This window comes from Mesoplodon mirus (genome assembly GCF_964341445.2).
Source record: "Mesoplodon mirus genome assembly, chromosome: 14".
Classification (NCBI taxonomy): domain Eukaryota; kingdom Metazoa; phylum Chordata; class Mammalia; order Artiodactyla; family Ziphiidae; genus Mesoplodon; species Mesoplodon mirus.
Window position 1 is genome coordinate 5512526 of NC_138990.1, and position 14787 is coordinate 5527312.

The 14787-nt window shown below is 40.8% G+C and overlaps 1 protein-coding gene across 3 annotated transcripts in view; it reads left to right on the top strand.

Moving 5' to 3' along the window:
* Positions 1-14787, top strand: part of CTNNA2 (catenin alpha 2) — a gene marked incomplete at its 5' end in the record, with an annotated part of 1039969 nt that overhangs the window by 267356 nt on the left and 757826 nt on the right. For all 3 annotated transcript variants that reach the window (XM_082642275.1, XM_082642276.1, XM_082642277.1), the window contains one exon: positions 13121-13324. In XM_082642275.1, coding sequence (XP_082498401.1) covers positions 13121-13324 — 204 coding nt within the window. The remainder of the gene's footprint in view (positions 1-13120; positions 13325-14787) is intronic.

Sequence of the window (14787 nt, forward strand, 5' to 3'; positions counted from 1 at the left end):
GCATCCCAATTGCTGATCTCTTCCCAATCCTCTCTCTCTCTCATCTCTGTCTCTGTCTGTCTCTCTGTCTACATCTCTCTCTCTCACACACACACACACACATACATACACACACACACACACAGACGCCACTAATGATGCATGGTAATATCAGACAAGAGCTAAATGTGTAAACTGGATGATAAATGACAAGGAGTTCTGTAATGGGGCTTAAGGGAGAGAGCCTTGTACACAGAGAGATGAAGATAGTCTGCCCTGGGCCTCCCTGGTGGCGCAGTGGTTGAGAGTCCGCCTGCCGATGCAGGGGATACGGGTTCGTGCCCCGGTCTGGGAGGATCCCATATGCCGTGGAGCAGCTGGGCCCGTGAGCCATGGCCGCTGGGCCTGCGCATCCGGAGCCTGTGCTCCGCAACGGGAGAGGCCACAACAGTGAGAGGCCCGCATACCGCAAAAAGAAAAAAAAAAAAAAAAAAAAAAAAAAAAGATAGTCTGCCCTGCATAGGGTCATCATGGGCTTCAGAGAAGCAACAGGGTGGAAGGTACTGAAATATTCAGTGGAGAAGAATTAATACCACAGTACCCACAAAGCATATGGGGGTGGGGTGAGGCAGTCAGGGACCACTTTGGCTTGAGCCAAGGTTTCCTGAGTAGAGTCCTGGGAAATGACATTTGAGGGGCAGATACTGGTGTCAGATTGGGGAGAACCTTGAAGGCCAGGGATCTGAAACTTGAAGTGAATGGATATGAACTTATATTTCTTTAGGTTGTACTTGCTGAAAATGACATCCCAGTTCTGAGGGTTGGATGAAAAATGCAACCGATTGCTTAGTTCTATTGGGGACTTTGACATATCTTACAAAAGGAATGATGAAAATGGAATTGGAGAACCACCAGTTAAGATTAGTAACATCTGTACGTTGTCACGTAGTTGATGATCATAGGTAGTTTACTAGCCATTGAAGGTTTTGGGCTAGTGGGTGGAACGATTAAACAGAATTTTAAGAATGGTCTCTTAGGAAAAAATAAGTTGTACAAAAAAGAAGGTCAATTTAGAGTTTTGATTACTGAGCAAATGGGAGATGATAATGGCCTGAATAAAAGGTGGAGGATGGAATAACAGTGGAAATATAAAGTATTACATGAAAGAGTTATTTTAAATGACTTCATTGTTAAAATTTATTACTTCTATGTGCCCTATAGCATTTTAAGCTCTTTACATATATTATCTTATTTAATTTTCTCAGCAACTCTATAATATAGATACTGCTGTTACTCCTATTTTACAAATAAGGAAATTGAGACCCTCATCATTTAAGCAACTGCTCAGCCTAGAAGTCACAGCTTGAAGGAGTTGGAGCCAGGATTCTAATCCAAGCTGTCCACCTCTGTACCATTTTATACCTGGTTATAGATTACAAGGATGCTTGATCTTTCAACAAAAGTGCCTGAGAGAATGAGGCTGCAAGCACAGGGGCTTGGGAACCAGAAAGACTCCTCAAACTTTTTTACTGTGTAGTCTTTAGCAAGCCACCTACCCTGTGTGAGGAACACTTGGTTCCTTTGTCAAGCAAGGATTTCTCATGAGTTCTAATTTCTCAGTGCACTTGGAGGATGAAGTGAGATTATAGATTCCCGTTTCCCTCCTGCTGGTTTTTCCTCCATAGAAATGAGGGTTTAGGCTTTGGAAGAAGATTTCACATGTTATACTTGGGCTGATGATTGGACGTCCAGCTGGCAATGGTGGGTGTAGAGCTAGAGAGAAGGGCCTGGGCCTCAAGAGAGTCAAGACTGGACATGGAATTTGAGTTCTTGTTCATGACTAGGTGATGGCTAAGGCATGGGGTGGGAGAGGTCTCCAAGAAAGAGAGTATTAAGAGGACTTATGAAGCCAAGGAGCTGGACCTTGAGATATGCCAGCTCCTCGTGTAAGTCACGGAATAAGAACTAGAGAAGGAATGAAAGACGGAGCCGTCAGAGAGGTTTAATGAGACCCACAGTAAAGCAGGGTTTCCTTAAGCACAGGTGAGCTTTAATTTAAGGAGTGGATGGTAAATTGTATTAAGTACCACACAGAGGTCAAAGAGGAGGAAGACTGGATAAAAAAGAGGGTCAACAATGTAGAGAATTAAGGAGCGTGAAGTGATAATATGGCTGTGTTTTCAGCCAAAGAGTAAAATCAGTTTTCTTTCTTCAACCCTCTTAAGGCTCAGTTTGATTAAATGCAGTTTGGACACTTGCTTTCTGACCAATCCACAGTGTAAAGCTGAGGATAATTACCTTTGCCCTGCTTTACTGTGATTCGTTGTTAATTAGTGTTCTTGTCAGAGCTTGAGGCTGTGCTCATGAAATGCCCACAAAAACTCAGCAACACACAGATGATGGAATTAGGCAAAATGAAACAGCTTCCACTAGATCAAAGCATCCAGTAGGAAGAGTCCACAGCTGGACTTCCTCACTCAGTTTTTTTATCCATTACTTTGCAAATAAATAACTCTGTCTTGCTAAATATCAGATTCTCTTCTCAACTGAAATTAATGTGGGCTTAGATAGATTTCTCTTAAAAAATCAAATATCTAAGAATAAAAAGTGCTGTATAATTATCAAGTCATTATCTTTGTCATTTATTTCCAATTAAACTGAACTGTTTAAATACAAATAATATCTTAAGTATATTATAAATGGTATAATTAGTTTATCTTTAAGTATAAGCCTGAGAAGAAAGAGTAAGCAATCGATTTTAGAATGCAATTTTAAAAATTAAGGCAAATCCAAAAATGCAGGTTAGAGTTTCTCTGTAGCTTAACAAAAAAATAGATGATTAAAACTTAATGCCTTTAGTATTTTCCATTTCAAATGTTACCCCAATTAGCCCATGAAAAAACTTTTTAGGTACAGATAGAAAGATTCTCACTGGGAAGAGCTTGGCAAAGAATGAAAAAGATGAAAATGTATCTGTGTTAATCTTTTATACACTACAGGGAGAATAAGTATCTGTGTTAATTTTTGATACACTACAGGGAGAATAAATGTTTAAAACCCAACAAATAACACACTTTTGATTTAGACACCTCAGTTAATTTATTAAAATGGCCTTGATTTATGCTTTTATCTCAGACTTCAATCTTTAAAAGAAGTGTTTAAAGCATTCAGAGCCAGAATTATGATCATCCTTCATTGTCAGTAGATGTCTTTCATTCTCAATTTTCAGGGTTATAAAATTCCTTTCTCCCCTCTCTATCTACAGGTATTTTACTGGGAGACTGGGAGAGACTGCCTCAGGCGTTACTAGTCAAATATTTTAAACTGGATAACAGACATTTAAAAAATAACACTGGTGAATAGTTAATCAATAGGTACTGCCTGGACTTGTTCATTTGTTTGCTTTGTTTTGAATTTTATCAGTGCAGCAAAATAATATAATGAATACAATTAAATGCCTTTACAAATCTTGGGCCCTTGGAACTCTCTGTGACCTCCGTGACCGTTTGGACAATGCCAAGGCAGCAGGACGCTCTGAGCTGGACCAAAGCTTACCGTTCTCTGGGCAGGCTCAGTCATTTTCAGGTTTCACTCAGGCTGGGGCACTGTTCTCTCCAGACCACATGTCTTTGTACTTCTTCATGCAGCAAGAAACAGAAGGACTTCTGAACTCTGTACCTGGGAGAAAGAGGAAGGAAGGAAGAGCTATTTTATCAGTGAAACATAAAACTTATCCAGTTATATCCCAAGACAAGACACAGTACACAATTTAAATATGCAGAGGTAAATAGGAGGATGGGGTGATGATAAAGGTGCAAAAGAAAGGAAGTAAAGACATGTACATTGTTGCCTGTTCTAGGAAAATCTCAGAATAATTAAAGAGAAATATTCCCTCGCTTAAACATGCACATCATTTTGGTTTTCTGATTTGCATTGCTTTAGTTACTCCAGATCACAATGATATATTCCTTTAGAAGAATGACTTTAACTGTTACCTGCCTCTTTGAGAATTTTTTTGCCATCTTTAAAAAATGAAAGTGAATGGCTTCAGAAGGGAATGTTGACATTTATTATTTCTTCTGCTTGTTTGATTCAAAATAGCTATGTTGGACAGCAGGTGGTGAGGGTCTGGTTGTTTATGAGGTACAACAGCACACTTTATTATTTTCCTTAGTTGCCACCTTGAACTATGAAGGTAGTAAAAACCCAGGGCACTTTTATCTTACAGGGCTGTCACAAAGAGCAGAGAAAACCACAGGACTTGCTCATACCACTAGCGTTTGTTTTTTCCATGTTTATAAGATTAGATTTGGAAAACAATTGATTAAATCGGTTTTCTTTGTTATCTTTTCTGGCATTTTGAAAATTGTGTGTATATTTGAGATGACTAAGTAGTTCTCTAAAGAGTTTAATTAACACTGAAAGCCAGAAGATCTAAAGATAATAAATAAGACTTTCTCCCAGTCTTTAACAAGCGGTTTCTTGGCTGCTAAAGAAAAACACTTCACCTTCCTCAGCTGTGCACTGAAAATCTTGGGAACTTAATCTGTGGGTATGAAACCACTCCATTAGGCATTATGAGTGTTCTAGAGCCTTTCTACTGGCATAACTGTAATTAAATATTGTAATATATTACTTTTATGCTCCTGATCTTACTAGGTATGACAGTCATGCTAAGTTACTGCTTTTAGTATAGTTAGGTACAAAGTTCAGCTTTAAGATGGTTAATTCGTAGCTCAAGAAAGATTAACAGATATTTGTGTTTTCCTTCTTGGTAGAAAAAGTATATTATAATGCCTGCTGACCAACTTGAGACAGATAACAAATTAAAAGTAGGATAAAGTAGCATTTTAAGAGCTTTTATCCCTGCTCATTTTTTTTAAAATAAATTTATTTATTTATTTTTGGCTGCATTGGGTCTTTGCTGCTGTGTGAGGGCTTACCTCTAGTTGTGGCGAGTGGGGGCTAGTCTTCGTTGCAGTGTGTGGGCTTCTCATTACGGTGGCTTCTCTTGTTTCAGAGCACGGGCTTTAGGTGCACGGACTTCAGTAGTTGTGGCCCGCAGCATGTGGGATCTTCCTGGACCAGGGATTGAACCCATGTCCCCTGCATTGGCAGGCGGATTCTCAACCACTGTGCCCTCAGGGAAGTCCCTATTCCTGATCATTGTTTACTGTTTTCCATACCCTCTTAAAGTAGAAAGAATCATGTACAGTACTACTACTACTTCAGTGTCTGAGTTGGAGAATTTGCTGTTCCATTGACTTCACGTTGACCAGCATCACGCATGCAGAAAGATACCAGTGGGAAACACAGTGTAGTAGCCAAGTCAGTGACTCTGGAGCGAGAGGGTGTGCATCCCAGTTCCAGGTCTGCCCTGTGCTCGGAGTGTGTGCCTGGTCGATTCATCTTTCTTTAGCACATTTCTTGTTGTATCTAGTTGACATCTAAAGTGTGTTTCTCTGTGTGTTTTGTTTTGCAATTCTTGGTATTGTAATATTGCTCTTCCAATTGGTTAGTTCTTGTATATATGAAGGCAATTGATGTTGCATATAAATACAAGTGCTTTCATGAATTTAAAAAAAATGCAATAAATTTTTGGTTGATTCTCATTTTTTTCTAAGTTAGCAGTTATAACATCTGCAATTGGACATACATAGTTTTATCTTCTCCTTCCTAATTTAATACCATTTAGTTCTTTCTCTCTTCTAGTTGTTTTCTAGAACCTTCCTGAAAATGTTAAATAATTTTTTTATGAATTTGAAAATATTTCTCTTTCATCTCAACAGTAGTCAGATTGCTTCTGCTACTTTCCATTGAGGCTGATGTGCCTTTTGGATTAAGATATTTATAAATAAATAAGTACATACACACAGATATACACATATAGGCACACAGTTTATCACTGATAACTTCCTAGCTTCCAATTTCAAAGGACATTTTTGGTCTTGATCTTATTTGCCCTCTTTAGAGAATTCCCTACTGTTCTCCCTTATAAATTATGGCCATAAAATCTCCTGGGTCTGGTCAGATCTCTCTGACCATTCTTTACCGTGTCATTTGTGGGCTCTTTCTCTGTTATACATTGAGGGTTTCCCAGTGTGGTTTGGGCTCACTGCTCTTCTCATTCTATTTCTTTTTCTTGGGATAGCACATCCGTTCTCAAAGCTGCCACTCCTGTCTTTATTCTGATGATCCTCAATCTTTATAGCTGGTCCATTTTCATACACTTATAATCAACTTTCCACAAGACTTTTCCACTTAAATGAATCATAGACACTCTAAACCTGCTCTTCTTTATCTGTTACCTGTCACAGTTGTTCAAGGTCAGTGAATGTTTTCTTAAAGAACCGATAGGAAATATCCCAAGCTTTGTGACCCATACAGTTTCTGTCCTAAATTTTAAACCTTGCCATTGCAGTGTGAAAATAGCCATAGACACTGTGTAAATGAATGGGCCGGCCTGTGTTCTAATAAAACTTTATTTGCATAAAAGGAGGCTGACACCCAGGATATAACTGGTTGATATGTGCATTTTGATGTTACCCATGACAGAAATTTAGGTTTTATATTTGACTCCTTCTTCTACATTCTCATAGCCAGTATATCTCCACATTTTTCAGATTCACATTCTGAATGTGTCCCAATACATGCCCTTAATCTTTTTTATACAAACATAATCTTGTACTCAGCCAATCTTTCTTCTGGGATCCGAAGGCTTGATAATTGCTCTCCCGCCTTCTCTTTCTACCAAAGCTGACTTCCCTACTTCTGGGGAAAACTTTCTGCAGCCAAACAGGATTACATCACTCCTATGTTTTAAATTCTTGATGACTCTTCATTGTCTGAAGGGGCATTTACAGAGAGAAAACGTCTTATGGCATAGAAGGCTCTTCAGAACACGGCTGTTGCTCTCTTCACCAACTTTGTCTCCTATTCCTGTTTTTGTCTGTTCAAGTCCTTGGAGAAGCAAATCCCAAGATAGATGGGATTAGATGTGTAAAAAGAAATTGCCTTTGAAGGATATAGTGGGAAAGAACCAGTAGAAATAGGCCAAGAGAGCTTTTTGACTGCAGTGCAGGTCAAACACCCGTGAAAGGAGAGCAGGAGAGCGAGGACAGTGTAGGAGGAGCCTGAGCACAGTTCCGAGCAGGTCTCAGCACGGTCATTGCAGAGACAAGAGCAGGGGGCAGAGGTTGCCTGCTGGAGAAGTCCTCACTGGGCAGGAATGGCTCCGTGATTGACAGGGGCTGCTGGGGTCTTGTATGGCTCCTTGGGAAACTGGTGGGTCTACAGTAGTAGCAGGTGGAGACGGTCAGTTACTTATGTTCATGCAGAAGTTTCTCTTAAAGGAAAGTTGCTTGGGGCCCCTTCATGGCACCATACCTGTAACTTCACACTGAACACTTCAGCTTCAATAAACCTCTTTTGATACTCTTCATATACTGTGATATTTTTCACCTCCGTGCATTTGTTACCACTTCTATTCTGTCTGCATTGTCTCTTCTGGCCCCGACTTTGCTTGGTCGACTGCTTTTCACTCTTTAAGTCTTAGCTGAGGAGTAATCTCCTCCAGGAAGATCTCTGTGACTACCTCCCCCCTCCCAACTGTTCAAATTCCCATCACTCAGCTGTTCCTTAACATTGTCGGTATATTTTCCAAATTACACTTGGTTGTACACATTTTTTTTATTTTTACTAGACAGTGAACCTCTTGAAATAAAGGATTCTTCAGTCTGTGCCCTCAGACAGCTACAGTAACTGGCATCCATTTGTTGAATGGATGGCTATACTTTCAACTATCCATGGGAAGGGCAAGTTGACCCAGATGACATAAAAGAAGACAGTATGACAGATTATACTTATACCATTATACTTGGTTCAGGAGAATTTCATGGGTTTTTAAAATAAGAAATAAATTTGTATAATTATGATTTGTTAGACTCATTTCAACCGAATATGGGCAATCTGAAACAGTGGAAGGAACGCTGGGCTTAAAGTGAAAAGCCCTGTGTTCAAATCCAGGTGTCCTCATTTCCCAGCTGTACGAACATGGGGAAACATCTCTGGCGTCATTTTCCTCTTCAATAAGATGGAGGTAGTAATATCACAGACACAGAATTGTGGACCTATCAAACCATTTGTAATGCATTCAACTTCTTGATTTGACAGAGGTCTCTCTGCTGCCTGCTGTGGCATCGGAGCCTGCAACAGGTATAACTCAGTGTCCCAGGATAGTACTGAAATTTTAGATCACATTACTCCCTGTAGAGAGAATGCATGATAGGTGTGATTTAAAAACAGTGCTCTTGTAACAATTGAATGTGGGGTGAGTACTGGAAAATGTATTATTCTGGGAAGTAGTTTTGAACTATATCATTCCCTGAATTATTTCAAGTTATAATTTTTATAGAGTTCGACATTGGAAAAAATGGGACATCACTTATGTAGGACAAGAGAGACTCTTATAGCACCAACTTGATGGCAGAAGAGGATCCTAGCCTCCTTTGCTTGGGGGTGAATTATTGGGGCTCCTCTCTTTATGGCAATGCTTTCCAGTTGCCACTCCATAAATGTAAGAATGAAAACATTAATTCTTAAAGATGTTAATAAAAAAATAAGTTAAGGAAAAATCACAAAGCACAGAATATTATGCTAGTGAAATAAAGGGACTGAGAATAGACAGGATAAAAAGAAATTAAAGTAAGCCTTACTTAATAAAAAGAAGAAAAAGATAAAGTAAGAAACGTAGCCTCACAATTTTAAAATGAACTAAAATGACAATAGGAGATGAACTAAAATATCAAAAGGATAAAAAGATTAAATGAGCTTTAAGAATGCAAAAGAGAGACTTAGATATTTAAAATGTAAGATCTCAGTGGACTAAAATAAGTCTGTACAATTGGAAACAGCATAAACTCCTCTTGCAGGAGCACACCTTTGGCATAAAGGGAGAGATAGGAAACCTTGACCTTGCACTTTCTCTGTTTGGTGCTTGCATGTTACCCATGAAATGTTCCCTCCGTGACCAGGGAGCGAGCTGGATGCTGCTGCCGCTGCTGCTCCCTTTCTGGCCAGTAGAGGGCAGCCTTAGAGAGTCGCGGACAGTATGAGCTGATGCTGGGAAATCAGGAGATCTGTTTGCTGGTGTGAAATGACCCCGGAGTGTGCTAGCAAAGAGAGCCTGCCCGGTTGTTTATTTTTTTAAGTCGCTCCCAAATATGCAGAAGCAATACTCCTCCTTCACTCCACTTTGGCTTTCACTCTCTGTATTTTTGCCCAGGATTCACCTCCAGGAGTTTGTTTTTTCCTATCACTTTAGCAAGGATAGATAATCTTTTCCTCTAGTCCTTAAGCCCCTGGCTTCATTTGGTTCTTTTTTTTCTTTCTTTCTTTCTTATCTTTTTCTGATTTTCTAAAGCCTGTTTGAGAGCTCTCCAGTCCTCTGAAAACACACACACATACACACACACAAACAACCCATGTCCCCTCCCACCAATTTACCCCCCTCCACCCATTACACACAACTCGAACCCATACACTCATAGATAAGCACACACAGGCAATCCACACCCCCACACATGCACACACACACATACACACATGCACACAGATGCACACGCATGTGTGCAATGTCCTTTGCACCTTTTCTCTCCCCTAAGTGGCTTCTTCCTGCTAGCCGTTCACATCCATAATTGCAGTACTCCCCATCTCCACCACGGATATAGATTGGAATATTGTAAATTTATTGTTTCTTTTCCAGGGAGGTTTTTTTTTTAAAAGCTTTTCCCCTGTGATCTATAAATAATGAATAATTCCATTAGAAATGTGTGAACAGTGTAACTTTTATGCAGAGATTTTGAAGCTCAATGTTGCAGTGCGTTTACTTTCATGACAGCCCTGGGCCATGGCAGGTGGGGAGCTTATTCGGCTGACACTGTAAATTCTCTCTTGCCATGATTCCCAAAGCGTGTTCCTTAGGTTCTCATAGATAATGCATGCATTTTAAAGGGGACCCCTCTATGCTCAAATAGGTTTGAGGAATGCTGCAGGAGACGGACTTGTTTAATGCAGAACTCCCCAAAGCATTTAATGTGCTAACGTACCCTGTGCCATGCGGCATTTCCAAAACATATCTGGCTAAGGAAACTTATTTTTTTCATCAAAACATTACATCTCTAAGCTCAGTGTTCCGTGGAAAATAATTTAGGAAATAATGTTATAATGACAATAGTACATTTTCCTTGTTCTACAGGGAAACTGTTTTACAATTCCCTTATTGAGTTCAAATTTACCTCAGTATATTTCCATCAAATTGGCATTTCTTTATACTTTTTAGTCCAAAAGTATAATAAAAATCCATCTGAGAGCCGATATATAACTTTGAAGAGTCTCCTGAAAACTCAAAGCAGAACAAATACTTTTCATTGTTTTTTGTTAATATGGGTTCCTATAAAAGAGTGCTTTGAAGATCAGCAATCCTTATAAAAGAAAGTAGTCTAATTATACTTTGATCAGGTATTTCTTTAATTAGAGTATCAGTATTTAATGCATGTTACGTGATATATATATATATATATATATATATATATATATATATATATATATATATATATATATTATAAATGCATCATCTGAAAAGCAGTAGATAGAAAGAGAGCAAGAAAGAGAGACAGAATTCAAATGGGTCCCACTGGGAAGAGTCCTTGCAGACAGAGCTCTAGTACAGATGGCAGGTGGGGCAGGGCTCCTGTGGCCCCCTCTCAGCTTTCCTTTGGGAATTTCGCTTGTGATATACCCTGCAGGGTTTCTCTGGTGGCACAGTGGTTGAGAGTCCGCCTGCCGATGCAGGGGACACGAGTTCGTGCCCCGGTCCAGGAAGATCCCACATGCCGCGGAGCGGCTGGGCCCGTGAGCCATGGCCGCTGAGCCTGTGCGTCCGGAGCCTGTGCTCCGCAAGGGGAGAGGCCACAACAGTGAGAGGCCTGCGTAACAAAAAAAAAAAAAAAAAAAAAAAAAAGACATACCCTGCAAAGCCATCCACTGTACTGAGGACTCCATATGATTTTTTGAATCTGTTTGGAAGGCACAAGGGACAGGATCTGAGTAATGCTATTCCGAGTTAAGTAAAAATTATCCTCTTCCTAAGATCTAAGAAAGTGCAAATGTGAAGGTAGTCTTTATGCCAGAACCTGCCACAGAATAGCTCATAGGAAGGACCTCACGCATTTGCCCTCTAAACTGAAGAGAGAGCTTTGACCAATGAGTAATTTCCTAGGAAATCCACCATTCCAGTGGACCTCAGACGTGGTCTGTGTTTACTGGGTGCTTTTTTCTTTCGAAGTCACCACCTGCTTCACGCATTCCTTAGGACATCATCATTTTGTGCTGAAGGGATCTCCCTGCTGTGGAGATTTGCATTTTAACAACAAGCAGAGAATCAGAGCCACTGATATTTTGAGCACAGCTTTCAGCAAATACCTTAGGATATTTTGGAGAGTTATAGAACGCTATTCCCAGAGAGCATGCTCGAACCTCTTTTGTAATAATTAAGCAGCTATTTTATATCCTACTGGGAAAAAAAATCACACAAATGTCTTTTATGCTCTTCGCCCTCTTTTTAGCACTAACTACTCTAGTAGGCACATAGTAGGTACTCAGCAGATGGCAGGTGGGCAATGGCATGACTACCTACTATCATTTGGTTTCCTTATTTTATTTGTAGATATGGTAAATTATGTTTTCTAAATATATATATGTGTGTATGTGTGTGTATATGCACACACACACACACATACACACACACACACACATATATATGATGAACATCAAAGGAAAGAGCAGTGGAATGCCAATCCCATCAAAGGATCCAAGGGTCAGAAGACCATTTCCTCCATCACTACCATGCTGGTTCTTGGACCTCTGAGGGTGCACCTCCAGTGAAGATGAGCTAACCATTCTTGCAGCAGATCATTCCACTGTGATTAATGTTGTTGGAATGATCTTCCTTGTTTCGAGCAGAAAAGGGGTCCCTAATGGAAACCAGCAACTGGGCAAAGTTGGCCTTGCCTCTCTATTTCCTGCAGTTAGTTACCATACACTTCCTCAGTCTCTCCACTCCCTTGACTTGCTGGAAATACTATTCTCCAGGCTCTGCTCTATGTTTCCGATCTTCCTTTTGATTCTTATTTTTCTGTAAACCTTTGGAAATTGGGATTAACTGGGCCTTCTTTGGTCTGTTCTTATTCTATTCACTTTGCTAGTATACCATTCACTACCTTGTGTCCACATAGCCTTGATGATTCCCAGATCCTCATATAGGCTGATATATCTGTTGAATTCTAGATGCATATTTCTGTACACCTCTGGACATCACTACCTATATGTTTCCAGGATCCTCAGGCTTAGCAGAGGCAAAACTAAGCATAAACGCTCTGTGACACCTTCCCTTTAGGAAACGTCTCTGTTTTCTCCTTATCTAAGCTGTTTTGGAATATGTTAGCACCTTTATCAGGATACTGTCAGTTCATTGTGACAAATCACACACACATACATGCACACACATTATGAGTCCTTTTCTAGAATGCTAGTTTTTATACAAAATATATTAGTTCCTAATTGGGAAGTAACCTGTACTGTATATGCCTTTTGGATGCTATTTACTCAAGTTTCAAAAGGCATCCTGCCACGGGACTCTCTGCTTCTCTTGAAGGGGATGCACACTATGTGTGTGCCAGTCCTGTTGTTGGTTACACATTATGGTCTAGTCTGGGGCTGTAACATCTTTCCATAGCCCCACAAAGTGCTACACTGAAATGTGTTTTCCTTGAAGGCTACAAATTTTTAAAAAATGTCAAGCCAGTGTCACAATCTCGTTCGAAAACCCTTCCATTGAGATAGCCTTTGCCGAGAACACATTGTTGAAACACAACATGGTGTTCTCTCCCTGAAGATTAGATTCAGGACAAAGTATCTTCCAGAAAGTTGAGACTTTGTCAAGGCCACTTTAGAATTTATACAAGGAGCCAGCTTCTTCTCCACACAGTCTTGTCCTGGCCTCAGAAATTTCTGGTTTAGAAAACAGGCTGCCAGGGCATCCGCCTCTTCTCTGCTGATTGTGTCTGCACTGTCCTCCTTTCAGAACAAGATCATCCTGGACCCCATGACCTTCAGCGAGGCCCGGTTCCGGCCGTCCCTAGAGGAGCGCCTGGAGAGCATCATCAGCGGCGCGGCTCTCATGGCCGACTCCTCGTGCACCCGCGATGACCGGCGCGAGCGGATCGTGGCCGAGTGCAATGCCGTGCGCCAGGCGCTCCAGGACCTACTCAGCGAGTACATGAACAACGTAAGTCCCGGGCTCTCAGGCCCGCGCCGCCCTCGGGGGATTCCGGTGCGCGATCTCGTGGCTCCAAGGAAAGCAGGCACAGTTTGGAAACAGGACAGGTGATCCTCTAAGAGAGTCGGTCCGGTGAAATCCAAGAGCCGCTTTGGGAGAGGCCTGATTTGATTGCGTGTCGGAATGCATTGGTAGTAGGGAAGAGATTGGTGGAAGTGGTTTCATAGGAAAACTTTGGCTTTTTACTTGAGTGATTGCTGGGTCGTTTTAGTGGCTGGCCTTTATTTAGGTAAGGTTTCAGTCGGCAAAAGTAGATGGTGGATGGAAATAACTGAGGTCACACTGAAATCCTCTACACAGAGCAATTTCAAAGCTAAGGACAGCTGTAGATGGCTAATCTTCATCCCGAAGAGGCATTAGGAATTATAATAGATTTTCAAAAGTTTGGACGGAGTTGGTTAAGGTGGCAACTTCTAACTGCAGTAAAACTTGGGAAAACTTTATTGATTCACTGTGCATTTAGAAATTAGAGAATGTCTCCAAGTTTTCAAATGGGTGTTAATAATATCTAGTGATATGGCAGCACAAACGCCAGCTGTTCTCTCCTACAGGTATAAAATGTGATACTTCTTGTGTACCTGAAAACTAGATGAAGGAGATGAAGCCATATTCTTTGTTTTGAAAGGCACTAAATTATGTTTGTATTGATTAGCTATATTCATTCAGCAGAGGTGATGTTGTTGATGCCCGGGGCTTGCACCCATGAATGATCTGAGTTCCTCCTGCCCTGGACTCCTGGGTTTGAGAGAATTCAACATAAAGTGGGAAAATGTAGTGAGGTCTTGACATTACATGTTGAAGGAATGCCCTGTGTAGTTGTCAGGTAGGGAATGGGGACTCTGAAAATCTGCTCCCAGCTTTTGAAGCCCACCCTGGGTCCTGCTGGAACACCCTGAGGCAAAGCTGAGACAAAGCAGCCAACCCATGTCTTTCCCTCCAGCCTGATTCTTCTTACCACGCCCATCCCTAACTGACATGTAGGTCCTCAGGTCAAGCCAGGAGTCAGCAGTGCCAGGCACAGAGCTCCTCCTGCCACACCCTCCAGAGAACTTTGATCTAGAAAACAGAAAGATGTAGAATGCCCTATTTAAAAGCCCAAATCTGTTTCCTTTCCATACACCTTCAGATTCTTTGATTTTGCAAGATTTGCCCATTTTCAGCACACAAAGAATAAGGTGTGGTTGTCTCACGTGGTATTCATCTGCTTATGAGGACTTCTCTGTAGGATCTGGATGGCCAACACTTTCTGTGATTTTTGTCTATGGGTGCTACGCAGGGTACGGCTAGAAATGTCAATCGCCAGTGCCTCCCATCCTGTGTAAATATTTTTGAATAATGGATTTAACAAAAAAAGGGCTTATAAAGTCTGGGATTCTGTGTTTGTTTTTAACAGAATGGCAACAGGCTAATGA